Source organism: Schistocerca serialis, chromosome 1, assembly GCF_023864345.2.
Source record: "Schistocerca serialis cubense isolate TAMUIC-IGC-003099 chromosome 1, iqSchSeri2.2, whole genome shotgun sequence".
Classification (NCBI taxonomy): Eukaryota; Metazoa; Arthropoda; class Insecta; order Orthoptera; family Acrididae; genus Schistocerca; species Schistocerca serialis.
In genome coordinates, this window is record NC_064638.1 from 866,307,283 (window position 1) to 866,335,228 (window position 27,946).

At 38.0% G+C, this 27,946-nt stretch overlaps 1 protein-coding gene across 2 annotated transcripts in view; it reads right to left on the minus strand.

Annotated features, from left to right (window-relative positions):
* LOC126485663 (peroxidase-like) overlaps positions 1-27,946 on the minus strand; it is a 61,735-nt gene that overhangs the window by 11,396 nt on the left and 22,393 nt on the right. For both annotated transcript variants that reach the window (XM_050108892.1, XM_050108891.1), the window contains exons 3-5: positions 24,129-24,279; positions 8,355-8,528; positions 6,457-6,655 (exon numbers count right to left, since the gene is read on the minus strand). In XM_050108892.1, the coding sequence (XP_049964849.1) occupies positions 6,457-6,655; positions 8,355-8,528; positions 24,129-24,275 (520 nt within the window). In that variant the 5' untranslated portion in view covers positions 24,276-24,279. The remainder of the gene's footprint in view (positions 1-6,456; positions 6,656-8,354; positions 8,529-24,128; positions 24,280-27,946) is intronic.

Consider the following 27,946-nt stretch of genomic DNA (forward strand, 5'->3'; position numbering starts at 1 on the left):
AAACCTTAAATATAAAAATAGAGGTTGCTCAAGTAACAGTACATCCCATCACAGTCAGTGATGTTGAATATGTAGTATAGTGGAGTTGTAGATAACCATTGTTAGAAATTCATGAGAATTCCGAAATAAATAAAAAACCTGTATCCAGATTCCAGAAGGGACAAGGTTCCCCTCTTGCTGCCCCACACCCTTTTTGCAGATGTCTATAGCTTGCAGATGTCTGTAGTTTGCAAATGTCTGTAGTTTGCAGATGTCTATAGCTTAGATCTCTACTCTTTATCTTGTACATATATAGACTAGTTTTCAGTAGAGCATCAGGACAGCACAACTCACTGTGGTAGGTGTCTAGAGCAGTGGGTTTATAATCTGCTCCTAGACAACAAAGTGAAGCCAAAGAATCATGTAGGACAGTACATTCCAGGAATCTTACTGGGGTTAAGCTGTAGGATCAGGTTGTTTGCAAGCAGCATTTGCAGCAAGAAAGGTCAGAACCTTCATAGTGTCTAATTCAAGTGTCTGCCAATTAATGTTTATCAGCATCTCAGTGACACTCTCTCTTGCGTCAAACAACTTGTGACCATTCACACTGCCCCTCTTTCTATATGTTCAGTATCTCCTACTAGTACTATAAGCTATGTGTCCAACAAACTTGAGCAGTATTTATTAATTTATTTATTTATTTATCCTGTGGATCACATATTGTACAAAGTACACATGATATAGGAAAAGTCATTTTTCTTAACAAATATGTAGTTTGGAGAAAAAAAATAGGCAATGGACTGCCATTTAAAAAAATGTACACAAAATTGTTCGTTGATGAATATAGTAACTTCACATACAGAGAATACAAACAATTTACATGGGGAACTAAGAAACATGTAGGCAATGTAGTGCTACTTTAAATTTACACAAATAATCACTGAGATTACAGAATAGTGAAAATGTCAACTGGAAACACAACAGAAGGACAATGTCATTTAAAAACTAGATTAAACATGAAATTAACATTGAGATTTCACAGACAATTAAGTTTTAATACTAATAGAATGTGTACTTGTACATTCAAAAGCGAGTTGAAAAATTTTGGGAAGTGAAACTGAAACATAGTTGTGTATAGTAGAAATTAGGTTATTATTTTGCCTACAGAATGTTTTACTCTAATCACAGTATTTTACAAAAGAACTTTATAATTTTTCATTTCACACTAATCTTTACTAAGCAATCTCTTTCATCAATTCCTTGCTTTTTCCCAGTGTTCTTTCAATGAATGAAGTCTTACCTACAATTATCACTTTAAATTGCTGCACCCACAAACTTGTATAAATTGGCTGATTCCAGTGAATCTCTTCATTACAAAAAGGTGATAACCCCTAAAAGATTTAAAATGCAAATTTTGTTGCTTTTGGTTTATTGAGACATAGGTGGATTGATAGCAATCAAAATGGGACATCGTCATTCCCTTGGCACTTTGAGAGATCAGATTGAAATCTGCATTTTATTCCAATAGGGGACACCTACAGGAATTGCCATGTTTGCAAAATAAATGTGGCAGGTCTGGTATCATGCTGAACCAGTTGGTGATTTTTGCTGTACGCTCTGAGTAACTATTCCACAGCAGTACTGAGATGAGCAGCTCAGATTTTGAAGTTCCAAAGAATGATGAAAAAACAGACCAATAAAAGAAAGATAAGGCGGAATACTTTTTAATATACTATACTGTTATACTTTGTGTACCACAAACATTTCACTGAGGTATTTCAAGGAATGTTTACACATAAAATATGAGTTTGTAAGTTTTACACTACAGTGGAAAAAGTAGCTCAAATCTGAAAAGACAGATTTACTGTTTGAGTCTGTCATTTGATTATATGCAAAACGTGCCACTTCCTGCCTGACAGTGTAAGAAATTTTTATCTTGTGCAGTTGTGAGTTTTTAATTTTGAGATACACCACATAAAATAGATGAAGGTATGTTTTATTGTTCATGAGGGCCAAGGTAAGAAAGGTCCTAATGACGTTACACCATTCTATACCATTATCTTGAGAACTTGTGATGAAGCAAGCTGGAATCTCTTTACTTCCTCTGTCTTGTTTAGGCATCTGCCTCCTTAAATTCATTTTATTTTCATTTTTGCCTAATTACCATTAACATGCATGAGTATAATTTTCATTTCCATAAAGAAAAAGTTTGGCCCTCAGTCTTAAGGAATATAGCAACAGATCTAAGTTTGTGCTTAGTTTTGTGTATGTAATCAATTTCCTAATTTATTTTGACCATTCATAGCTAATACCTTTGTTATAGTGTGAAATCAGTAATTGTTTTGTGGTTTAGATTCTATTGTTTACTTATAAACAAATATATATTCTGTACTAATTATAAACATTTCGAAGAACTACTAGGATTCTTAAAGTATTTATTTGGCCCTTTTTGAAAACATATTAGCAAAGCTAGCCCTTAATTAATTCCAAAATAATTACCAGGTTTGTCAAAAGTATTGTTTGTATAACAAAATCTATTAATTTCATTATTTAAATGAAAAATGTGGCCTAACCCTTGTGGTAGAATGTACTACTAAAAAGGAGGAATTTTTTGATGTGTTCAGTTAATTGAATGAGTTGTGTTTTAATTGTAATTTCTGTAACTTAAACATCGAACAATGTATAGTTTCAGTGCCTATTACTGTGAGGATATATAAAGGACCAATTTTTGGTCCCAAGACAGACAATCCATGTCCTATTTTCATAGGGTAATTGTGTACTAGTTAAAGTACCAACAATGCATCAACTTAACAGTGGAATAAGTGTAACACAAATAGGCCGTGTGTTAGATCAAGTAATGACAACATCTGTTCAATTTATTTGTGAAATAGTGTCACATGTACCTTATTATTTTCCAAGAACTGTGAACTGTGTGGTTAGCAAACTATTGTAGCAGAATGCTGATGTTTGCCCGCAACCTCTTATTGAGGCTTATCGATATTTACCAATAGTCAAGTGTGCATATAATTATGTAACATTGGGTGGTTGTGAACAGTGAAAGTAAAGAACTTAGAAACACAATTGTGCAACTGTTGGCTACATAGTAGCCAATGCTGGACTCCCCCCCCCCCTCCTTTTTTTCAGCCAATATAACAATGCATACATTGACACCGAGGGCTATCGACGAAGAAATAAAGAAGGCGAACGTCACAAACTCTGTCCCCAAAACATAAGAGAGCATTGTTTGTTTGACACTGCATATGGGGCCCAAAACTGCAATCATATAGTTACAAGAATGTTATTGATCGTAACAAACAGTGGCAGATCTGACAACTACCATTGATTCCCCATTAGGGGCCACTGGTAACTACCATCTGATTATGACTTTAGCAGCACAAAAAGAAAGTTGTGAATGTGTGATTGACTGCATTTTGCAGATCAGTATTTGTCTTGTAACACTGAATCCAGCCGCCTTGGCCTCTTTAAAGTTTATGCAGCAAAAAGAAGTTAAATAGGGGATTTTAAATTGTGGTGGATCCCTTTACACAAAAAGTCATCATATCAGCTGAAACAATGGAAGAGGTACTAGAAAACAGAACAAAGTAGCATTTTCTCTCCAGTGGTTTCTGTATGATGAGAACATTTTAGAAAAAGGGCAAGTAAGAAACTTCCTGGCAGATTAAAACTATGTGCCGGTGCGTGACTCGAACTCAGGACCTTTGCCTTTCGCAGGCAAGTGCTCTACCATCTGAGCTACCCAAGCATGACTCATGCGCTGTCCTCTCCTCACAGCTTTACTTCTGCCAGTATCTTGTCTCTTGCCTTCCAAACTTCATAGAAGCTCTCCTGCGAAGCTTGCAGAATTAGCACTCCTGGAAGAAAGGATATTGCAGAGACATGGTTTAGCCACAGCCTGGGGGATGTTTCCAGATTGAGATTTTCACTCTGCAGCAGACTGTGCGCTGATATGAAACTTCCTGGCAGATTAAAACTGTGTGCCGGGCCAAGACTCAAACTCGGGACCTTTGCCTTTCGCAGGCAAGTGCTCTACCAACTGAGCTACCCAATTGAGAATTTGTGGGATCGCCTCTACAGGGCTGCTCGCGACACTGCTATCATAAATTTCGATTCCAGTATCATCCATGAGTGTCAGGACACTAATTTTGGTGCCACTGAGCTTTTACATACTACCAGAATTTCATTGGATTTTGCAAGTGGTCTTTCAATAAAAAATAGTTATAGAAGGCTTCATGTGTTGCACTGACTACAGTAGTTAATAAATATGCTCACTTGTAATAAGACCTAAAACGAGAAATATCAGTAGATTGATTTTTGATAGATGAAAAAGCAAACTAGAAGGACTACAGTTTTAGTTTCTCCAATGGCTCTAGGGGAAAAAAAACAGCAAAACATAAATTTTGATGTGTGTACATCATCTACCTCTACATCCACATAGATATTCTGCAAATCAAACTTAAGTGTCTGGCTGAGGGTTCATCGAACCACCTTCACAATAATTCTCTATTATTCCAATCTCCAACAGTGCGCGGAAGAAACTAACACACATATCTTTCTATGCAAGCCCTGATTTCCCCTGTTTCATGATAATAAAAAACATGCTGCTCTTCTTTGAACTTTCTAGATGTACTCCATTAATCCTATCTAGTAAGGATCCCACATAGTGCAGCAGTACTCTATAAAGAGGACAGACAAGCCTAGTCTCTTTAGCACATCTGTTACATTATCTAAGTCTCCTTCCAATAAAATGCAGTCTTTGGTTTGCCTTCCTCACAACATATTCTATGTGTTCTTTCCAATTTGTTGTTCATAACTGTAATTCCTATGTATTTAGTTGAATTGATACCCTTTGGCTTTGACTGATTTATTGTGTAACTGAAATTTAATGGATTCCTTTTAGCACTCATGTGGATGACCTCACACTTTTTGGTATTTAGGAGAAATTGCCAATTTTTGCACCATACAGATTATGATGATGATGATGATGAGATCCCACACTCCGAGGAGCATAGGGAACAATGCGGGAGACCCGCACCACCGACTAGGCAAGGTCCTAGTGGAGGTGGTTTGCCATTGCCTTCCTCCGACCGTAATGGGGATGAATGATGATGATGAAGACGACACAACAACACCCAGTCATCTCGAGGCAGGGAAAATCTCTGACCCCACCAGGAATCGAACCCGGGACCCCATGCACGGGAAGCAAGAACGCTACTGTAAGACCACGAGATGCGGACACCATACAGATATGTTTTCTAAATAATTCTGCAATTTGTTTTGATCTTATGATGACTTTACTAGATGATCAACAACAGCCATCATCTGCAAACAGTCTAAGACTGTGCCCAGATTATCTCCAAAATCATTTATATAGATAAGGAACAGCAGAAGACCTATAACACAACCTTGAGGAATACCAGAAATCACTTCTGGTTTGCTCAATGACTTTCCATCAATTACTATAAACTGTGACTGCTCTGACAGGAAACCACAAATCCAGTCACATAATTGGGACAATATTCCATAATCATGCCATTTCACTACAAGCTGCTTGTGTGGTACAGTGTCAAAAGCTTTCTGGAAATCTAGAAATATGGAATCAATTTGGAATCTCTTGTCAATAGCACTCAACACTTCATGTGCATAAAGAACTATTTGCGTTTCACAAGAACAATGTTTTCTACAACTGTGTTGACTGTGTGTCAATAGACCATTCTCTTCAAGATAATTCATAATGTTCAAACAAAATATGTGTTCCAATATCCTGCTGCATATTTACATTTATGTTGTGGGCTGTAATTTACTGGATTACTCGTATTGTCTCTCTTGAATATTGGTGTAACCTGTGCAACTTTCCACTCTTTGGGTATGGATCTTTAGTCGAGCAAACAGATGTATATGATTGTTCAGTATGGATCTATTGCATTGGCATACTCTATAAGGAATCTAATTAGTATATAGTCTATAACAGAAGACTCGCTTTTGTGAAGTGATTTAGGTTGCTTCATTACTCCAAGGACATCTACTTTTAAGTTACTCATGTTGGCACCTGTTCTTGATTTGAATTCTGGAATATTTACTTCGTCTCATTTGGTGTAGGAATTTCAGGAGGCTGTGTTTAGTACTCTGCTTTTCAGCAATGTCGTCGATAGTATTTCTATTGCTATCACGTGTCTTGTCATTATCATACTTTTCATACAACCAGAATCTCTTCAGATTTTCTGCTAGGTTTTGAGACAAAGTTTCATCGTGGAAACTATTCTAAGCATCTCACATTGTTGTCCACACTAAATTTTGAGCTTATGTAAAAGATCACCAAACATGGAGATTTTGCATTCGTTTGTATTTGGCATGCCATTTTGTTGTTTCTGCAACAGTGCTCTGATCTGTTTTGTATGCCAAGGAGGATAATCTCCATCATTTGTTGATTTATTTGGCCTTAATCTCTCTCTTACTTACCTTCAGTAAAGGGATACTCCTGTTTCCTATTGAGGTAGAAAAATCTGTCAGACTTCTGCGATAAGAGGAACTGATTAACCATAAGACACAGAAATGTTGGACCCATCAATGTTCCAGGGATATTATTTTCTAAGGCTCCTCCAACTATGGGATCAATATCATCAACATGTTTATAAACTTTTTTCATTTTTACAATTGCCTGGAAAAGAAATAACAATTGTTTGATCAGAATTTTTATCATAAAAAACTAATATACTAAGACACAAGTGAGAGAAAATTTTAATATTTGTTTATTATAGAAATACAACATAGATATTAGCCTTTGAAAACAATATTAACCAGTAGTGGATAAGTAACAGAGAACTGACAATGTAAACTGAAGAGTACGGGCACATGCATATATGATAGTTGATACAGTTCATGTAGATATCAGGACAAAATGTACATTTGTCCAATGAACTGCACTGGATCACCCCAGAAAGCAGATAAATACAGGATGACTTAGAGTGCTGGGAAGTAAGACTGGTCATTACATGGAACAGCAAAGTTTACAGAATATCTGCCACAACAGTTGAAATGAAAATATAAACAAGGTGACTAATGAAAGTCATAACTGGAACAGATGCATGCAGTAATCCCTACCCTTTGTAGTATTTTTTTGCACATGCTGTAATAATGGCCTCTTATTAGGCTAGCTCATATTGTCTACTGATAGGAAATTAGTAACTCATTACACACAGGTTGTGTATGAAAAGGACATAAATCTTAGTCCCACTGTAATACTTCTGCAGTCTAAAACATGAAGAACACAAAGGGGCAATCACATGTGTCTTAGGACAGAATTCTGCTTCAATTTAACTTGTGTCTTTAATAGTCTCAAGTCAGCTTTTTTTAAACATCAAAGTAAGCCAAAGATTTTTTTTTAATCATTATAAATTATCAAAAAGGTCAAAACATGCACTTAAAAATAACAGGTCTGTGTAGTAAACGACGACGAAAATAGTTACTCAGAATAAACATAAGCAGGTATACATACCTTCTTCTAGTGGAGGAGGGAAGGAGATAGCTAGAGAAGAAGAAGAAGGGAAGAGAGAGAGAGAGAGAGAGAGAGAGAGAGAGAGAGAGAGAGAGAGAGAGAGAGAGAGAGAGAGAGAGAAGAGGGGTGGGGAGAGGGGGAGGTTATTTAGAGCCACACAGCTTTATTAACAGTAAACTTCTAGAACTCTCAGGTGTTTGCCAAGGTCATGTCATAAGTTCTGTAGGATATTTCAGTAAACAGATTTGTTACCATCTTCATGTGGTTGCTGATGGCTGCTGCTCCATTCAGGTTAGTGTCCAATAAACATTGGATTTTAACTCCTCCATCATTCTACTCTTGTTGCTGTCCATGCAGCCACTGTGGTGGGTGGTGGTGGTGGTGGTGGTGTTGGTGTTGGTAGTGTCATGGTCATGGGGATGGTGGCACTCAACTGTGAACTGAAGTCCTCATTCTCCACACACAGTGTGTGGACCTTACTGTACCAGAACACTTCGTTTCTCCTTGGCTCGGCTCCGTGCAATTAATTGAACTTAAGGTCCAAGGAGGTCTAATAGCAGCTTACAACTGAGTCAGGCATGGAACCCTGCACTGACAGCAACAGGACTGGAGCAATGGACTGGGTAACAGCCAACATATACAGGATGCCAACCTGACCATAGTATCAGTCATCAGGAACCACCTGAAGTTGGCAACAAGCCTGTTTGTCAGAATATCATGGATTTGACCTCGGCAGACACCTGAGAATTCTAAAACTAAAAAATACACCAGAAAAACATTATATCACATTCACTGAATTCTGGTTATAACTTAATTCAGTATTATGAGAAATGTGCAATAATGAAGTATATGTATCACTTACTGGATAAGGGGTAGTATCAATGAGATCACCAAAGTCATTTGCTCTTGGAAGCCCACATTTCTCACGCAGATCATTGTACGGAGGCACACCATGGTCTCTAGCTCTTTGTATATCAATGCCAGGAAGGCTCATTCCAAAGGTGGTCCTATTTGGTCGGAACAGCTCATCAGCTATCTGTGACATTGTTGCACAAACATGAGAGGTGGTATGGTAATGTTCACTACTTTGACATTTTACACTTATTATGAAATATTTGTGTTAACAGCAGATTCTCATGACAAAATTTCCTATGGATACTAGCTATTTCCTTTGCCATTTGTAATCCATATATCATATTTGAGACTCCTGTCTGCTTTTGGAGGTGACATCTTCCTTCACATAAATACTTCTGTTTACATGAAAAGTGTACAGAGACTCTTATCTGCCTTTGTAGATGACACATTTCTCCACGTAAATACTCTGTTTACATGGTAAGTTTTTATTTATTTATTTATTTATTTATTTATTTATATACTTGTTCCATAGATCTGTACATGTGAGCAAGTCACTCAGATGTGGAACGTGTCAATATACATAATAAAATACATAGAATAAAGACATTGTTATAGTATTAATAACAGTGCACAAAAGTCATACTTTTTAGCTTAAAAACTAGTCAACATAAATGTGAAGATAGCAGTTTCATATTTAGGGCATTATTGCATTTATTTTAACCTTGAACAGTAATCAAAACTTCCCACTTTGGGTTTAAAAGTGACCCAAAAATGGAAATGAGAAAAACAGGAATTTTTACATTAGGGCATTATTACATTAGTTTAACAGTAAACAGTGTCAAAAAATTTAAAAACATCTTTCCAATCTGGGTTTTACTTATTTCTCTGAAAGAATTCCTCTAGTGAATAAAGTGAGGTCTCAAGTAAATAATTTTTCAAGCTACGTTTAAATACTGATGTACTACTCCTTATACTTTTGATGCTGTTGGGTAGGGAATTGAAAATTTTCGTTCCAGTGTACTTTACCCCTTTCTGAATAAGTGTCAAGTTCTTTAACTCACAGTGGAAATCCTCTTTTCTTCTGGTGTTATGTTCATGATGTAGGCAATTCGTTTCATACAGAGTGGGGTATGGCTGTACATTTCCTCTACCAGCAAGAGCCTGACTGTGAATGTGTCACCTTGTTTGTCACAATGCTAATGAGTTTTGAGCTCAGTATCAACAATCTACTTGCAGTAGACTACTCTTTAAATAAGAGAATGGCATGATCCAAGGTGGTTAACTAATACAGAAGTCACATGGCAATGCCCCTGTGCTGTGCTCAACTGTTGAATAAGTTTTGAGATTCAAACTAGTTCATCACTTACATGCAGTGGGTTTCTGTACTGGTTTGACTGTGATTGACTTTAATCCCAACAAATGGTGTTTGAATCTGCAGTAAATATCTTAATTTTAATGTTATAGAAAAAGATAGATTGCTGCTTACCATAAAGATAATATGCTTAGTTGCAGGCAGGCACAATTAAAAGACACTTACATGTAAGCTTTCACCCATAGCCTTTGTCAGAAAAAGAGACACACATACCATTCATTCACAAAAGAAAGCGCACCTCATGCAAATATCTGCTTGCTTGCATGAACGAATGGCATGTGTTTCTCTTTCTACGACAAAGGCTGTGTCCTTTAATTATGCCTGTCTGAAACTTAGTGTGTTAACTTTATGGTAAGTAGCAATCTATCTTTTCTGCATTGTTGATATCCCTACATGGAGTTTCCATTTTTTAATTTTAACTTCGGTGTTAATACCAGTGGTAGACTTTTAAAATGTTAATGCTTTACTATAAACCCAACAAATCATATTGAATACAAAGTTGCCTTGTAAAGGTCGAAATGAATCTTCCCTTATTCCTCAGTGTTTTGACGTATGCCACAAAAAGTAAATCAGCAGTAAAGAATCCAATGTAGATGTAGATTACTGGAATTTACAAATATCACACCTGTAAGCATACTTATATTTCTATTCAGTAAAATCACTTTCCACATAAATGTAAAAAGAGTTAACAAATATTCCTAATTATATCAGAGTCTATCTGAAACCTGAAATTAGGAGAGATGATTACAAATATCAAATGTGATGGGAGCAATCAGTGCCTCGGGTACATGGGCCAAAATTGCATTCAAAATACAGCTATCATGTCTCAACTGGAGCAGCTGAAGATTGAATACCATGCTCAAATGCCCAATAGCAGCCAAGTAACCTACAACATGAGTGATGATGTCTCTTCTTTTCTACTAACCTCTTTTATGGTAACTTATAAATGACTTTATACCTTCCCAGAGGTGATAATCTCTAATGCAACTCATGGCCATTGCAAATCACATTACATCAGCACAAATCAAACATTATCATGTAGGTATCTCCACCAGTTTCATTGATTTATGCATTAATTCAGCACATTTACTGTTTTTTGTTATTGCTCTTGTATTGTTGAGATTATTTTTTCAAAGATTTGCGAATGCATTGACTTTTCATAATTGCATCTTTGCCATACCCTGATTCCGTTAGAGAGGATATATAGCAAGGAAGTTTGAAGAAACAATTGCAAATGCTACTTAATAATTGACCCAAGCATGACTGATTTATGTTCCCATACAACCAAAAAGTGTTTCTTCTTCACAAGCCCCACAAGTCCTGGGCTTGACAGTGTTTGCTAGACCATGTTAATGAAATGTCGTATGTTGTGAGACGCAGTTATAATGAATAAAAATAGTTAAACAATGTGTTTTATTTACTACCAGTAATACAAGTTACATCCAAGGAACAATAATAGTTATCCTGACAAGGGCAGACAATGGAATTATGAGTCTGGTATAGTGAGCAATTCACATGTACATTCACCAGTTTCTATGTACCGTACATTCCACAGAGGCATGACACAGATCTCAGTATCAGAATTATGATATGATTTGTGAATTTCAGAATATTTGAATTCCAACAGTGCAAGAAGTAAGTGAATGCAGCAATCATAGGAGAATGAAGACATAAATATTTCCTGCGCCACTGTGGGCTGTAACTGTGATTCTAGTGTTTCAATACATGCACCGAGTGGAATAATGTTTCATCATCCTGTGTACAATTCTGGCAGTACTCATTATGTACATGACTGGTCAATGCTGTTTACCGGAGCCACCACATTGGGCTTCAATTATCAGCATCAAGATGTATCACAATGCACACCATTACTGGTACAATTGCCAGTTGCACACATTCTACCTTCAAATGACCCAGGCAACAAGCACATAATATGTACTACTATCATCCTGCATTTTCATCTGAACCAAGAGTGTCATAATAGATTTTACCTATCTCTCACAACAACATCTGCTACAGGCAACATATGGACAAGCTAATGCTGCAGATAGCGAGGACTGTACGTAAACTGCCATCCTTTCAACTGGAAGACACACAAACATGATTTTGTGTTGTTGATTTAATTCTACAGAGTTAAGGTATCACTGAAGACAACCAAAAGTTTGTGACTTTGTTAAATGGTGTAGTAAACACACTACTATAGAGAGCAAGATAACAGCTGCACTGCCATCATCAAATATTTTTGATGTGCTTAAAAAGTGCTTATTATCTTGATTATCAAAATCACCGGAACTACAGATGCATCAGGTACTTTATGAGGATACACTGGACAATAAGACACTATCACACTTATGGCTGCAACTACGTCACTCTGTGGGAACCGACATCTTGTCAGACACAGTTTTGTGGAGGATCTGGAGTCTAAAGTTACCTCCTACATTGTAAACAGTTTCAGTGTCCAGTGATGGGGTTCTATCAACAACAAACTTGTTTGGCCAGACACGAGTTTTTGCTCTGCAACAGAGACAAGACCAGGTGGTTGTTTTATTACATGTAACTTTAACACAGTGCAAGCTGTGAGGCCTATATGAAGAGATGGGTGAGGTCTCAGCGTTTCCTGATTGCTTCCAAGCACACACAACAATGACACAATGACACATTGGACACAGACTCCATGGACACCACTGGAGACAGCCAAAACCTTGTGAACACAAGACCTCAAATGCAGGGCGATGGATGCACACACCACAACCTCTTCTACATGGTAACACCAGTCAGCATGCTTCTGTTGGTTCCATGCAACATTTGGCACATTGATATGTAAATACAACTCACCCTGCAGTTTTGCACATCAATCACAGCTGCCACATATCAGTGCATTGGATAAAGTGACTAATCATGTCTCCAAATTGACAGAATATGGAGTTACAATTGTGCAAAATATTTCATGACCTAGTGACCTAGGAATATTTGTGTTCATTCAGAGTATCACAAAGACACTTCCTTATTGACTCTTGTTCATTGATAAGCACTGTTCCTTCAAGAAGAGGTGACAAATATGGGATATTATCATTACAATCTGTTCAGGACACACCAATATAGCATTTTGAGTACAAACTATTAACAAATGATTTTGGACTGGAATGCAGTTTTGGGTGGAATTTTTGTATCACTGCAGTGCCAGTTTCAATTACAGGGGCAGACTTCCTGAGTCGCTATAAGCTCTCAATAAATCTTGCTACAAAGAAAATTAGCAGTGCCGGTAAAAATTGTACAGTGCTTGAAACAGAACCAGCGTGGTCACTGATAGGTTATCGACCATGACAGTAGGAGCAACTTATTGGACTCGATATGTCAAACAGAAAGGGACATTGTTGTCAAGAGCTCACAGTTACAGGACGTTAGTCAGGAAATCACAGCCTTAAGTGGTTCAAATACATCATTGTGAGCATCAGTGTTAGAATGAGAACTAGAATTTCAGGAAGTATCTGTGGCAAAGTGAGACCAACACCAAGAGGGACACTACAATCATCAGCAACTTACTTAACAACATTATCTAGGAAAGAGTCAAGGCATCCAAAAGCAACATAGCCGTTGTTCACCATGGAGACATCTACCTTCACAACACTAGATTGGAAAATTGCTGTCACCATGATGTCTATGAACACATCACAAGCTATTCCAGCAGAGCCAAGCTCCAAGTCATTTTACAGCAGCTGCAGAAAGGGCTATGGCCTTCTCATCAGTGTCAGCTACACTACTACAGCAGCAGAAACCTGTTCAGCAGTGCCAGAGTCAAGCACCATCACATCAACAGGTGAAACAATGGCTAAGAGAGACGGTGTTTCCTGATGTCACTTCCATCTATCACAAACGTCAACACAAGTTCAGTGGTGTGCAGTCCAGGCCCCCAAGAGCAAGTCAGAATAGTGTAAATATTCACAACCCAACACTGGGTATTGTTTTACATGACCTGAGCATCACATTCATACTGTGGACGGGCCCCCAATATTCGCTAAGGCAGACTTCAAAAGACTAAAAAAATTGTGGAAGATCTGTTAAATTTAGAAATTATCAGACCTTCCTCTACTACATGTTTCTCCTCAATCCATTTACTTCCAAAGAAGGATGGATCCCTCAGGCTTTGTGGAGATTACAGGAAACTTAATTCTTGTGTGTTAATTCATAGGTGTCGCATAACAAATCTACATGACTTCTCTCATGTCTTGGGAGGAGCAAAATTTTTTGATGTAATAAATTGCACCAAGGCAGATTCCTATGTTTCCACCTGATATAGCTAAACAATCTACACTCCTGGAAATTGAAATAAGAACACCGTGAATTCATTGTCCCAGGAAGGGGAAACTTTATTGACACATTCCTGGGGTCAGATACATCACATGATCACACTGACAGAACCACAGGCACATAGACACAGGCAAAATAGCATGCACAATGTCGGCACTAGTACAGTGTATATCCACCTTTCGCAGCAATGCTGGCTGCTATTCTCCCATGGAGACGATCGTAGAGATGCTGGATGTAGTCCTGTGGAACGGCTTGCCATGCCATTTCCACCTGGCGCCTCAGTTGGACCAGCGTTCGTGCTGGACGTGCAGACCGCGTGAGACGACGCTTCATCCAGTCCCAAACATGCTCAATGGGGGACAGATCCGGAGATCTTGCTGGCCAGGGTAGTTGACTTACACCTTCTAGAGCACGTTGGGTGGCACGGGATACATGCGGACGTGCATTGTCCTGTTGGAACAGCAAGTTCCCTTGCCGGTCTAGGAATGGTAGAACTATGGGTTCGATGACGGTTTGGATGTACCGAGCACTATTCAGTGTCCCCTCGACGATCACCAGTGGTGTACGGCCAGTGTAGGAGATCGCTCCCCACACCATGATGCCGGGTGTTGGCCCTGTGTGCCTCGGTCGTATGCAGTCCTGATTGTGGCGCTCACCTGCACGGCGCCAAACACGCATACGACCATCATTGGCACCAAGGCAGAAGCGACTCTCATCGCTGAAGACGACACGTCTCCATTCGTCCCTCCATTCACGCCTGTCGCGACACCACTGGAGGCGGGCTGCACGATGTTGGGGCGTGAGCGGAAGACGGCCTAACGGTGTGCGGGACCGTAGCCCAGCTTCATGGAGACGGTTGCGAATGGTCCTCGCCGTTACCCCAGGAGCAACAGTGTCCCTAATTTGCTGGGAAGTGGCGGTGCGGTCCCCTACGGCACTGCGTAGGATCCTACGGTCTTGGCGTGCATCCGTGCGTCGCTGCGGTCCGGTCCCAGGTCGACGGGCACGTGCACCTTCCGCCGACCACTGGCGACAACATCGATGTACTGTGGAGACCTCAAGCCCCACGTGTTGAGCAATTCGGCGGTACGTCCACCTGGCCTCCAGCATGCCCACTATACGCCCTCGCTCAAAGTCCGCCAACTGCACATACGGTTCACGTCCACGCTGTCGCGGCATGCTAACAGTGTTAAAGACTGCGATGGAGCTCCGTATGCCACGGCAAACTAGCTGACACTGACGGCGGCGGTGCACAAATGCTGCGCAGCTAGCGCCATTCGATGGCCAACACCGCGGTTCCTGGTGTGTCCGCTGTGCCGTGCGTGTGATCATTGCTTGTACAGCCCTCTCGCAGTGTCCGGAGCAAGTATGGTGGGTCTGACACACCGGTGTCAATGTGTTCTTTTTTCCATTTCCAGGAGTGTATATATCATAGTGACAACTACTACTCATTTGGACTTTGTACTTATTCTCTTTTCTGCTAATTACTATTTGTTTTACTTCTGAGTGCTTATGTCAGGTGATTTTGTTTTGTACCCTATGTAGCAATGACAGCAACACCTAGTTAATAATCAACCCAAACAGGATTGATTTATGTTTCCTGTGCAACCATAAAGTGTACTATCTTCACAAGCTTAGAGCTTGACAGTGTTTTCTATGCTGCATTAACAAAACTTCCTGTGTTGAGTAATAGAGTCATGAGAAATAAAAATACTTCTCAGGAGTTAAGCAGTGTGTTGTACATACTACCAGCACTAAAAGTTACAACCCGGGAACTACATGTTCATTTATAATTAAGATCAGAACATCTTGTAATATATGCCATTGCAAATATTTATTTCATTTACATACATAATATCTATGCAGTGGAATCTAGAAGACCTAGATTTTGCAGATGACCTTTGCCTTCTATCCCATAGCCTCAACAACATAAAAGAGAAACGAGAAGGTTTGAAATCTGCTGTGAAGAAAGTCAGTTTGAAAATCAATGCCCAAAAAGCAAAAGACGTGCAGGCAAATGATAACAATGCCACAGAGCTTAAGCTTGGGACTCAGGTAATCAAATGTGTGGATAAGTTTTGCTACCTTGAAAGCATGATTACACCATATGGTGGTGCAACAGAGGACATTAACAGCTGCATCAACAAAGCTAAAGGTCCTTTTACAACTCTCCAGTCTATCTGAAGATCAAAGGAAATAACATTGAGGACAAAATTGCAGATATTTGAAAGTAAGGTTCTACATGGATGTGAAACATGGAAAGTGACAAAGCAGCTAATCCATAAGCTGCAGAAACTCTACAATAGATGTCTGAGGAACATCCTGGGGGTATTAGGGTGGCTAAATGTCATCTCTAATGAAATACTCTGGCAAAGAAACAGCCAGAAGTGAATTGAACTGCATATAAAAAGCCGAAAGTGGACATGGGTAGGACATATGCTTAGGAGACCAAATGCACTTTATTGGATCCCACAGGGATGACGGAGAAGAGGCACACCCAGAATGACATGGAGATGATCTGTTGAAGCAGAAGGTCAACAGCAAGGAATAGGATGGTAAGAAGTGAAAATACTAGCAGAAGAAAGAACAAGATTGTGATCCTTTGTTGCAGCTCTAAGTTCTACATAAGGAGTTAAAGGAATTAATAATAAATAATAATAATAAATATACAGCATGATGAGAAATCAGATAGAGTTACTGTTCTCTTTGGTGATGATACAAGTACAGTAATCACACCTGACAAACAAGAATTAACTGATGAAATTGTCAATAATGTCTTTCACAAAATTACTAAGTGGTTCCTTGTAAACGGACTCTCACTGAATTTTGATAAGACACAGTACATACAGTTCTGTACAGTAAATGGTACGATGCCATTAATAAATATAGACCTTAATCAGAAGCATATAGCTAAGGTAGAATATTCAAAATTTTTAGGTGTGTCCATTGATGAGAGATTAAATTGGCAGAAACACATTGATGATCTGCTGAAACGTTTGAGTTCAGCTACTTATGCAATAAGGGTCATTGCAAATTTTTGCGATAAACATCTTAGTAAATTAGCTTACTATGCCTATTTTCACTCATTGCTTGCATATGGCATCATATTTTGGGGTAATTCATACTGAGGAATAAAGTATTTATTGCACAAAAGCATATAATCAGAATAATAGCTGGAGTCCACCCAAGATCATCCTGCAGACATTTATTTAAGGATCTAGGGATATTCACAGTAGCTTCTCAGTATATATACTCTCTTATGAAATTTGTTATTAACAACCAAACCCAATTCAAAAGTAATAGCAGTGTGCATAACTACAATACTAGGAGAAAGGATGATCTTCACTATTCAAGATTAAATCTAACTTTGGCACAGAAAGGGATGAATTATACTGCCACTAAAGTCTTTGCTCACTTACCAAATAGTATCAAAAGACTGACAGATAACCAACAAGTATTTAAGAATAAATTAAAAGAATTTCTGAATGACAACTCCTTCTACTTCATAGAGGGATTTTTAGATATAAATTAAGAAAAAAAAGAAAAAACAAACAAAAAAATTATAAAAAATATATATATAAAAAAAGTTGTTATATTAACTTAATTATGTTCTTAAATTAACTTAATTATGTCATGTATTGGAAAATTTGACTCGTTCCACATCATTACGAAATATCGTATTCGTGATCCATGGAACTAGTGTTAATCTAATCTAATCTCTACTGGTTCGTGGAAGATTAGGAAGATACAATTACATTTATCAGGGTTGCCAACCATGTCATATTATAAGGGATATCATGTCTCTGAGTACTAAAAAAATATCTCATACAGACCTTTGTTGTTGCTGTTGTTGCTATGGTTATCATTTTCATAAGTTCAAACAAATAAATAATGCAGCTCTCCATGCTATTCTATTCTGTACAAGCCTCTTCATCTTTGAATAGCTACTACAATCAACATTCATTTGAAATTGCTCATGTCTAGGCCTCTCTCTACAATTTTAATCCTCTACACTATCCTCCATTACCACTCTGCCTGTTCCTTCATGTCTTAGAATGTGTCCTATAAAATGATCCATTCTTTTAGTTAATTTGTTCCATATAGTTTTCTCCACTTTTATTCATTACTCCTCATAAGTTATTTGACCTACCCATCTAATCTTCAGCATTCTTCTGTAGCACCACATTTCAAAAGCTTCTACTCTTCTTATCTGAATTGCTCATCATCTGTGATTCACGTCCATACAAGGCTGAACTTGAGACTTATACCTTCAGAAAAAGACTTCATAACACTTACATTTACATTACATGTTAAAAAATTGCTCTTTTCCAGAAATGATTTTCTTGTTATTGCCTGTCTGCTTTTTGTATCTCTGCTTCTACCATCACACATTACAGCTACATTCCCTTGGGAAATGCACTGAAGTGCCAAAGAAACTGGTATAGGCATGTGTATTCAAATACAGAGATATGTAAACAGGCAGAATACGGCACTACGGTTGCCAATCCCAATATAAGACAACAAGTGTCTGGCGCAGTTAGTAGACTGGTTACTACTACTACAATGGCAGGTTATCAAGAGTTAAGCATGTTTGAGCATGGTGTTATAGTCGATGCACGATTGATGGGACACAGCCTCTCCAAGGGAGCGATGAAATGGGGATTTTCCCATACAACCATTTCATGAGTGTACCATGAGTATCAGGAATTGGTAAAACACCAAATCTCCAATGTTGCTGCTACTGGAGAAAGATCCTGCAGGAACTGGGCCAATGATGCCCTAAGAGAATTGTTCAACATGACAGAAGTGCAACTCTTCAGCATATTGCTGTAGATTTCAGTGCTTGGCCACCAACAAGTGTTAGCATTCGAACCATTCAATGAAACATCATCAATATGTGCATTCAGAGCTGAAGGCTCACTAATATACCATTCATGACTGCATGACACAAACCTTTACACCTTGCCTGGGCCCATCAACACCGACACTGGACTGTTGATGACTGGAAAGAATGTTGTCTGGTCAGACGAGCGATTTACATCTACATCCATACTCCACAAGCCACCTGACGGTGTGTGGCGGAGGGTACCTTGAGTACCACTATCGGTCCTCCCTTCTATTCCAGTCTTGTATTGTTTGTGGAAAGAAAGATTGTCAGTATGCATCTGTGTGGGCTCTAATCTCTCTGATTTTATCCTCATCATCTCTTCATGAGATATATGTAGGAGGGTTCTTTCAAATTGTGTTGAATGGCTGGACATATACTGGTATGGAGACAAATTAATGAATCCATGGACTCTGCATTTCAGCAGGGGACTGTTCAAGCTGATGGAGGCTCTCTAATGGTGTTTGGAGTGATATGGAACCCCTGATACATCTAGATATGACTCTGACATGTGACACGTACATAGGCATCCTGTCTGATCACCTGCATCCACTCATGTCCATTGTGCTTTGCGATGGATTTTGGCAATTCTAGAAGGAACATGTGACACCCCACATGTCCGGAATTACTATGGAGTGGCTCCAGGAGCGCTCTTCTGAGTTAAACACTTCTGCTGGCCACCAAACTCACCAGACATGAACGCTATTGAGCATACCTGGGATGCCTTGCAATGTGCTGTTCAGAAGAGACCTCCAGTTCCTTGTACTCTTATGGACTTATGGAAAGACTTGCAGGATTCATCCTATGAATTCCCTCTGGCACTACATCAGATATCAGTCGAGTCCATGCCACGTTGTGTTGTATATCCCCCAGGGACATTAACATTCTGGGTTAACGGGCAGAGTGACGACTGTCGGATCCCAAGTTGTTTTTGGTGTTTCTTCCAAAATAGTCTTCCTGCACAAAATTCCTTTAAAATCTTAAACTATTCTGTCATCTATCCTTTAAAATCTAGAACTATCCCGGAATCTTAATGCTTAGAAAACCGAATATGACTATAAAATAGAGAACAACTTAAAAGAATCATAGAAAAACAGATGATATCTAGACTAAATAAACTAAATAGAGTATTATATTTGTGGAAAATATAATAAGATGTGACTAGCTGAACAACTGTTATACTGTTGTGTATAGATTCTCTATTTTGCATAGAGTACTTTATACCTGTGATGAGATGTGACATAGATGGGAGGGTTTGTATTAATTTTGAAATGGGTGGGTATTGCAGCTAAAAGCTTGATTTACAAGAACAGATAAATCATGACTAACACAAAACACACAACACATCTTTCAAACAACCCTCACAAACAAGTGTGCCTGATTCTTCATCATTTGCCATTTCCATAGGGTTGCTGGGATTTGCTTCGGGGACCTTGATGGTGAAGATGGGACAAGTCTGTTCTGTAGGAGATGATGTAACATGAAACCTCCTCCAGCGTCTCACTCTAGTACCTATGAGATAGGGATCCTGAAGAAAGGGGTTGGGAACGGTTTCCTGTCTTTGGGGCTATCTTTTTTCTCTCCTTTGATCCTAGCATACACATCTATTTTTTCCTTTCTTACTTCTCATTTGAGGACCTGCCTATTTTTTACCTCTTTCCACATTCATAAACTTCTATTAGTGAAGTCCTTCCTTATTTCTGTGATTTCTAATAACCTACATCTTATCTTTAGACAAGAAGGCCAAAGAATCAGGCTACACCAACACACATGCGCGTATACACAAGTATACACTTAGACACAAACATATAATTACAGACTAGAAAGCCTGTCATGATGTGAGAACCGCCAATTGTTGTAGGGGAAAATGTGGGTACATATAGAAATATGCACACGTATATAGAAAGCTATGACACTTCTACATCGAATATACATAAGAAAAGGTGTATATAAACTAAGAAAGATGCATGAGCAAAGAGAGGAAACGAAATCAAGAGAGAACATTAACCATGATGATCAATAAGAAATGTCAGTATAATAAATACTCTAATGAATTGAAGGATAGTGGAACATGAATAGTATATGTTGACATAGTATCAATTGAAAGTATAGAAGTTGATAAGTAGAGGAGGACTCTGGGGAGTAAATGATGTATTAAAGAATAAATGTGAAGCTTAAGAAAGATTTATATCTTTACCAGGAAATACTTGATTATATTGTACATAGAAATGTATACTAGGGTAATGAACTGTGAAGCCTACTCAGAAAGGATAAGGGGGGCGTACCCAGCAATCTCTAAGTATAAAGGGTAGGCCTAAAAAATAGGGATGTTTTATAAGGGGTGTACCTACCAGAATGGAAAGAGGAAGTGCTCTCATAAGTTCAACCCACAAGAAAGGTGTAGGTACTGATCCTAGGAGAAGGGGACCGTATCATGACTTTGTTGTGATAATCCGTTACAATTACATCACACTTTGCTAAATTTATAAAGAATTTATTAAAACACTCTGGTATTTGAGCTGGACTTACAATAGTGTTTCCATTAATGTTAATTTCTGAAATTTTTTAGTTACAGTATTTAACACATAGCTCAGATTTAATGATTGACTACACAGCCTTTGTCTTATTTTTTTTTAAATTTTATGTAAAATGTTTATTGGCAATGGCAAGAAAATCATTCCTAAAGAAGAGAAAATTGTAACATCAAGCATAGATTTTAAGTGTTAGGAAGTATTTTCTGCAGGTATTTGTCTGGAGTGTAGCTTTGTATGGAAGTGGGAATGAATGATAAACAGTTCAGGCATTAAGAGAACAGACCCTTTTGAAATGTAGTCCTACAGAAGAAAAATGAGGATTAGATGGGTAGATCATGTTAGCCAATGAAGAGGTACTGCATATAATTGGGGAGAAAGGAAATCTGTACCATAACTCGACTAAAAGAACAGATCAGTTGATAGGACACAGTCTGAGACATCAAGGGATCACCAATTTAGCACTGGAGTGACATGTGGGGGATAAACTATAGAGGGAGACCAACAGATGAATACAGTAAGCAGGTTTGAAAGGATATAGGCTGCAGAAGTTACTCAGAGAGGAAGAAGTTTGCAGAGTATACACTAGCATGGAGAGCTGCATCAAATCAGGCTTCAGACTGACTAAAACAACAAAATATGCATTGGTCACCTTTATTTTCTTATTTTCTGACATAAAAATTTGCTGAGTGAATGTTAACAATCTAGTAAATGACTTCCAATAATTACTGAAGTAAAATGGCTGCCTAAAAATGGCATCAGAAACAATACTGCTTGCTTCCATCTTGAATTTTAGGTACAAACCGTATAAAGAGAACTGATTATTAATTCAAAGTAACTATCAGAATCAATAAATTAAATCAGTTCTTTCAGAATATGGTGACCATAAGAGATTAGCTGTAATATTTATTTCAGAGGTTTTAACAAGGTTAGTCACAAACATCTCTCTTCCTATGCTAGATGGACTGGCAGATGTAATCATAGTGTCAAAATAACACTGAAGATAGACGGTGCTAAGTTGAAGCCATTGGTTTTGGAATAGTGGGTGAAATATATGATCAAGCTTCAATATCCACCAGTTGCTTTGGAATTAGTAGTTGATCCCTTTCATTGGATAAACAGAGAGGTAAAAGTTATGATGTGCTTCATAGCTGAGGTAACACACCTCTAGTACACAGATGGCCCATGTAGCATCTGATTTTGTGTGTAGGAGCCGAACTTGCAGACCAGTACATTACATAGCCAGTATAAATATTTTGGCTACCCTTGGCACATTTAAACAGTATTATCAAATGATATAAATAACATTAAGGCTAACTGGTCACAAAGTATTAGTAATTTTATCCTGATACATAAGAAACTGGATACAGTGGTACCCAATTTGTCACCACATAAGAATACAAAATAAAATTAATGTGGAATCACACAGGCTCACTTACAAAGTGCAGGTCAGAACCAACGCAGTGGCTTTCTCTAATACGTCATGTAGCTGCTTCATGATATTCATGACTTCTGGTGAGTCATCTTCAAACCCTTCCTCCAGTTCTTGCACATCAGTATACAGGAGGTCTTTGCATGTTACAATATCCTTGCTAGGTTTCAGGGTTTCATGTTATTCAGTCACAACTGGATATTTGCCAAGCACTTTTTCTTTCTGTATCAGTTCAGTGTAATATGGTGCAGCTGCTCCCACCAATAGTGTTTCATTCCTAAGGTATTTGATGGCCTTTTTCTACCTGCTGCACATTCCAAATCTTTATAAGAAAGTGACACATTTTCAAAAAAGTCAAAAACATGTTCAGTGTCCTACTATTTATAGGCACTCTTTTCTTAGCTGAATCACACTTTGTGTTATCTTAAGTTCTTTTTGTTGTGTGAGTATTACAGCACACCCTCCTGCTAGGAGAGTTCCTTGTAAAAGACTGGAAACCATGTTGCCCTTGTGAGGAGCTAAGTATATAAAGGTACTCTCTGAACAGGTTTGGTGGACTACTGTTTGCAACTAAAGTTTCTTTTCCATTTTATTATGTTCCAAAAACTTTTCCTTTTTTCTCTGCTTTAGCAACATTTCATTACACTCCCTGGATTTTAAATTTTGCATGTGTAGTGTAATTCTGTATCTAAAAAATACCTCTACATCAATCACTTCAACCACATTTTTATATTCTGTAAGCAACTCCAGTCTTTCCTTTTCTTCTCTGACAAATGACAACACAAACGTATTGCAAATTCCTTCATATTGATGTTCTTTATATCTGTGTGGTTTTTTTCATGTAAAGCTATTATTCTTACCTTAATGCAGATTGTAATTAGCAACCAACAACAGTGGCTGGTATAAAAAGAGGTGACAAAAATGTTATAATTTGTGCTTGGGAAATCATCACCAAGCAAAAAATGGGAAACTGAAGAAGCAACACCCTTCATCAATTCAGTATGCAAATAGATCAAGGCTCTAGGTCAAGGAAAGAACAAGCTATGAATATAAATAAGTTAAAAGTTAATAGTAGATTTGACATAACAATCTGTCATTTATATGTAGCAGTGAGATCAGTTTATAGTGATTCTTATTTCATTTTAAAGTTTGTTTCTTTGTTCTTAAATGCTATATCATACATAAGGAAAATAGATTCAGGCTCCAATTTCATTTTTGATTAAAGAAAAGCCTAATAAATGTTTATAAGTTACCTCTCTGTCGAAATTTTCATCCTCTTTCCTACTAGAATGAGTAACTGCTCCAATCAACAGTTCTTCAAATTTTTTAATTATTATAGATGGCGCATTAAAATATTCACTCAGAACAAGCTCCTTAATGGTCTTGCGTTCTTCAGTCATTATCCTGCACAAAGTCACAGAGAGGAATGTGATTCAAATCATACAGTTGCTGAAATTTTAGTACACAATCATAAGAATTATTTTGTAGCAGCTTAAGCTGACATTTGGGAAAAAAAGACCCTTGTGACTGGTGGTACATACACTGATCAGCCAAAACAGTATGACTATCTACCCTAGAATCTATTGGTCCATCTTTGGAATTCAATGCAGCAGCAATTCCAAGTGGCATATATTCAACACATCCTTGATCGGTTTTGGGAGATATGTGGTACTAGATGTCTATGTACAGATTATGCAATGCCCACAAATTACAAATCGGTGGTTTGTGGATGCAAAGCTAGTTCCAGATAGTATCCCACATGTGTTCTATCAGATTAAGATATCTGGTGGCCAAGATATCAATATGAGTTCACTATCATGCTCCTAAAACTAATGTAGCATAATTCCGGCCTTGTAAATGGACATTTAACTTGCTGGAAGGCACCATCACCATTTGGGAAAACATCAAGTATGAAGGGATGCAGATGGTCTGTGATAATGTTCACATAGTTCACAGCTGTTAAGTGCCTTTGGTTCATGCCGCAGGTCCCATGGAAGCCCAGATGAATATCCTCTGTAGCATAATACTGTACCAAATGGCCTGTATCCATGACACAGTGCATGTTGTGAGCAGCCATAAGCCTTGATAATGTCATATCTGGACCCAGTCATCTGGTGTCATGAGAAACATGACTCATCCAACCAGGTAACATGCTTCAATTGATCCAAAATCCAGTCCTGAATGATCCTGTATCCACTGCGATCAAACTGATGAAGGTATTAGGTCGACATGAGAACATGTAAGTGTCATCTGCTGTGGAGCGTACTTGCACCAGCATTGTGCTCAGTTGAAACACCTGGCACAGATCACTGCCAATCTTGCTTTTAGAGTGGGAAGCCTCTGATCTTCACTTTCTGTGATGGGACATAGGTATCCAACACCTTGTCGCATGTATGTGGCTGCACCATCTTTCAACCACTCTCCATAGACTCTTAACACGGTAGCATGGGAAATGATGATCAGTTTTTCTGCCTCTGAGATGCTCATTTCCATGTGCTAGGCCATATCAGTCTGCCCTTTGTCAACATTGCTTACATCAGTGAATTTCCCCATTTGCAGAATATATCATTGTTAGAGTGATTCCCCACTTGTCTCTGCTGCCCTCATATACTTTTCTAACTGTATTATGCACCTGCAGCTCCACCAGGTGGCATTCAGTCTCCAGGTGGACTATTATCATAATGTTTTGACTCATCAGGGTAGACTGAAAGGTAACAAGGTGCATTTACTCCATTTGCTACCAATCTGCTCCTTAAATAATTTCTTTTGTTTGTTAAAATATACTGGTAGTTACCATACCATATCTATGGAAAATGTTTAAGTCTTATGTAGGTATATTTCATTAAACAATGGAAAATCCAGGATGGAATGTAACAATATTTTGAAAAGGATAGTTGCTACTCACCATATAGCAGAGATTATGAGTTGCAGATAGGCACAACAAAAAGACCTTCACAAAATAAGCTCTTAGCCAACAAGGCCTTTGTCAAAAATAAATGACAGACAAACACACACAAACTCATGCAAATGCAACTCACACACACGTGACAACAGTCTCTGGCAGCTGAAGCCAGACTGAGTCTGCACCATACACTAAGGGATGTGGACATGGATTGCTGTGTGAAATATGCTTGTTATGACCTTTTCTACCAACTCTCTCATTTTCTTCCATCATTTCATGTGCACCCTGTATATACCACTGCCAGACAATAAGTCAGCAGTCTACACTTGTAAATAATCGTGATAACATCTATGTGTAAAGAGTCTGCCTCTAACCACAACCCAAATCACATCTCTACATCAGAGTCCACTACTAGCATTCAGTATGGGAGCATCATGCATGGTATTATGATAACTGTGTAATAAAAACTAATTTATGGTATTCATCAGCCAGAGTTTGCTTGTGAAAGTGCACTGTGAAAATACTGTCACTATCAGAAAGTTTCATAGTAGATTGCAAATGTCTACCTGTGATTAACATTCAGAATGCTGTCGTGAGTGAAAATAATCTGAAAACCAGTCAGATTAACCAAAGCTGGGCTGTGCTGTGTCCATTATTTAAAAACTTTTTATAAAGCCAGATCGTAGTAAGATAATGAACATTCAGTGACTAGCTACTGAAGGCCATCAATAATCACAAGGAAGGCACATTCCAAGATGATGTCATTTTATTATAAAAAGATAGAACTGTCAAAATGCAAGATCCAAAAGGATGAGTACTAGTAATCCAAAATTGATTTATGGTAGAGCTCAGGAATTAGAATCATATTAATTTCATGGATCTAATACCTATCTCCCAAGAAAGTATACAGGAAAATTTTTCAAGTTAACAATAAATGTTCGGCTGAAGATATAATTTGAAGAAGATGTAGAAAAAAGTGAGCTCAATGCAATTGTGCAGATAAATAATGTGAACACGTAGCTTACAAAAGGGAAACAATTATGAGAGAGCAAAATATCAAAACATGTCAAATCTGAAATAACTGATGAGAATTTTAGGAAGGCTAAGGCCAGTGTAGATTTTAAGTAGATTGTGTCACTGTTTCTGACAAATGTGACAGTTTGGGAGTGTAAAAAATAGATTTAGTTGTGATAAGATTGGTGTTGGCTAGCTTGACAGGAAACTGGCATTTTGTTTCAGAGAGCACAACTACAGTGTGAGCTGCAGTGTACTCAGAAACCATTTGTCAAAACAGACACATGAACTGGGTCACCTATTCAAGAGTATGTAAATTCTGCGACAAGGTTCCAAAGGAATACACTTCAAACATATTGGCAATAATCCAGCTTACAGCACATGGAAACAAATTTTCACAATCATTATTGAAGGAACAGAACAAATTTAGCACAAACTTTTTAATATTTCATAAGTTACAGATTTAACAGTGTCACATTCATTTGCAGATCTTGCTGTAATATACCTAATGTCAAAGCAGGTATTACATCTTTGGCTACTCAGCCTGTGAGTGCCCACCAAACTGGCATCCCTTTTGAAATATTCATGGCTATAGCACCATAAGACACTGCCAAATTGACCTTTAATTGGTGTTTTTATTCATTTTAGTTTTTTTAATTAAGCAAGTCTTCCTATTATGTGCTATACTTATATGATATTGACGGCTTCAGTCTGCATTTTGTAAATGTAGGAAGACTGCAAGTGTAGCACTAAATAGGATTAGGGGATTTCATTAACTTTGTTTCTGAAACTTTCGCTATTAACAACAAATTCTGTTGGGACCTGGCCCTACTGATGGCAAAAGGTTCTTTGAAATTGTATATTTTAATTTACAATTGGCCTCTGTGTGACATATGGTACTTGAATGTTTTTTAAGCATATTGGCATCAGTTTTTATGTAAATGACTATACACAGTAATACTGTTCCATTCTTTCCACTAGTGGCATTTAGTGGGAGTTTCCTTTCACTGTTTCACTTGATGATGTCATGCATGCAGTTGTACCTTCAACTTGCAGACATAAGTTCAAATTTTTGGGTTGGAGTTGCCTGTATGACTCTTTTGTAGTTGGTAAGACTGCCCTTTAACTTGTTTTTGTAAAGCATGGCTTGCATTA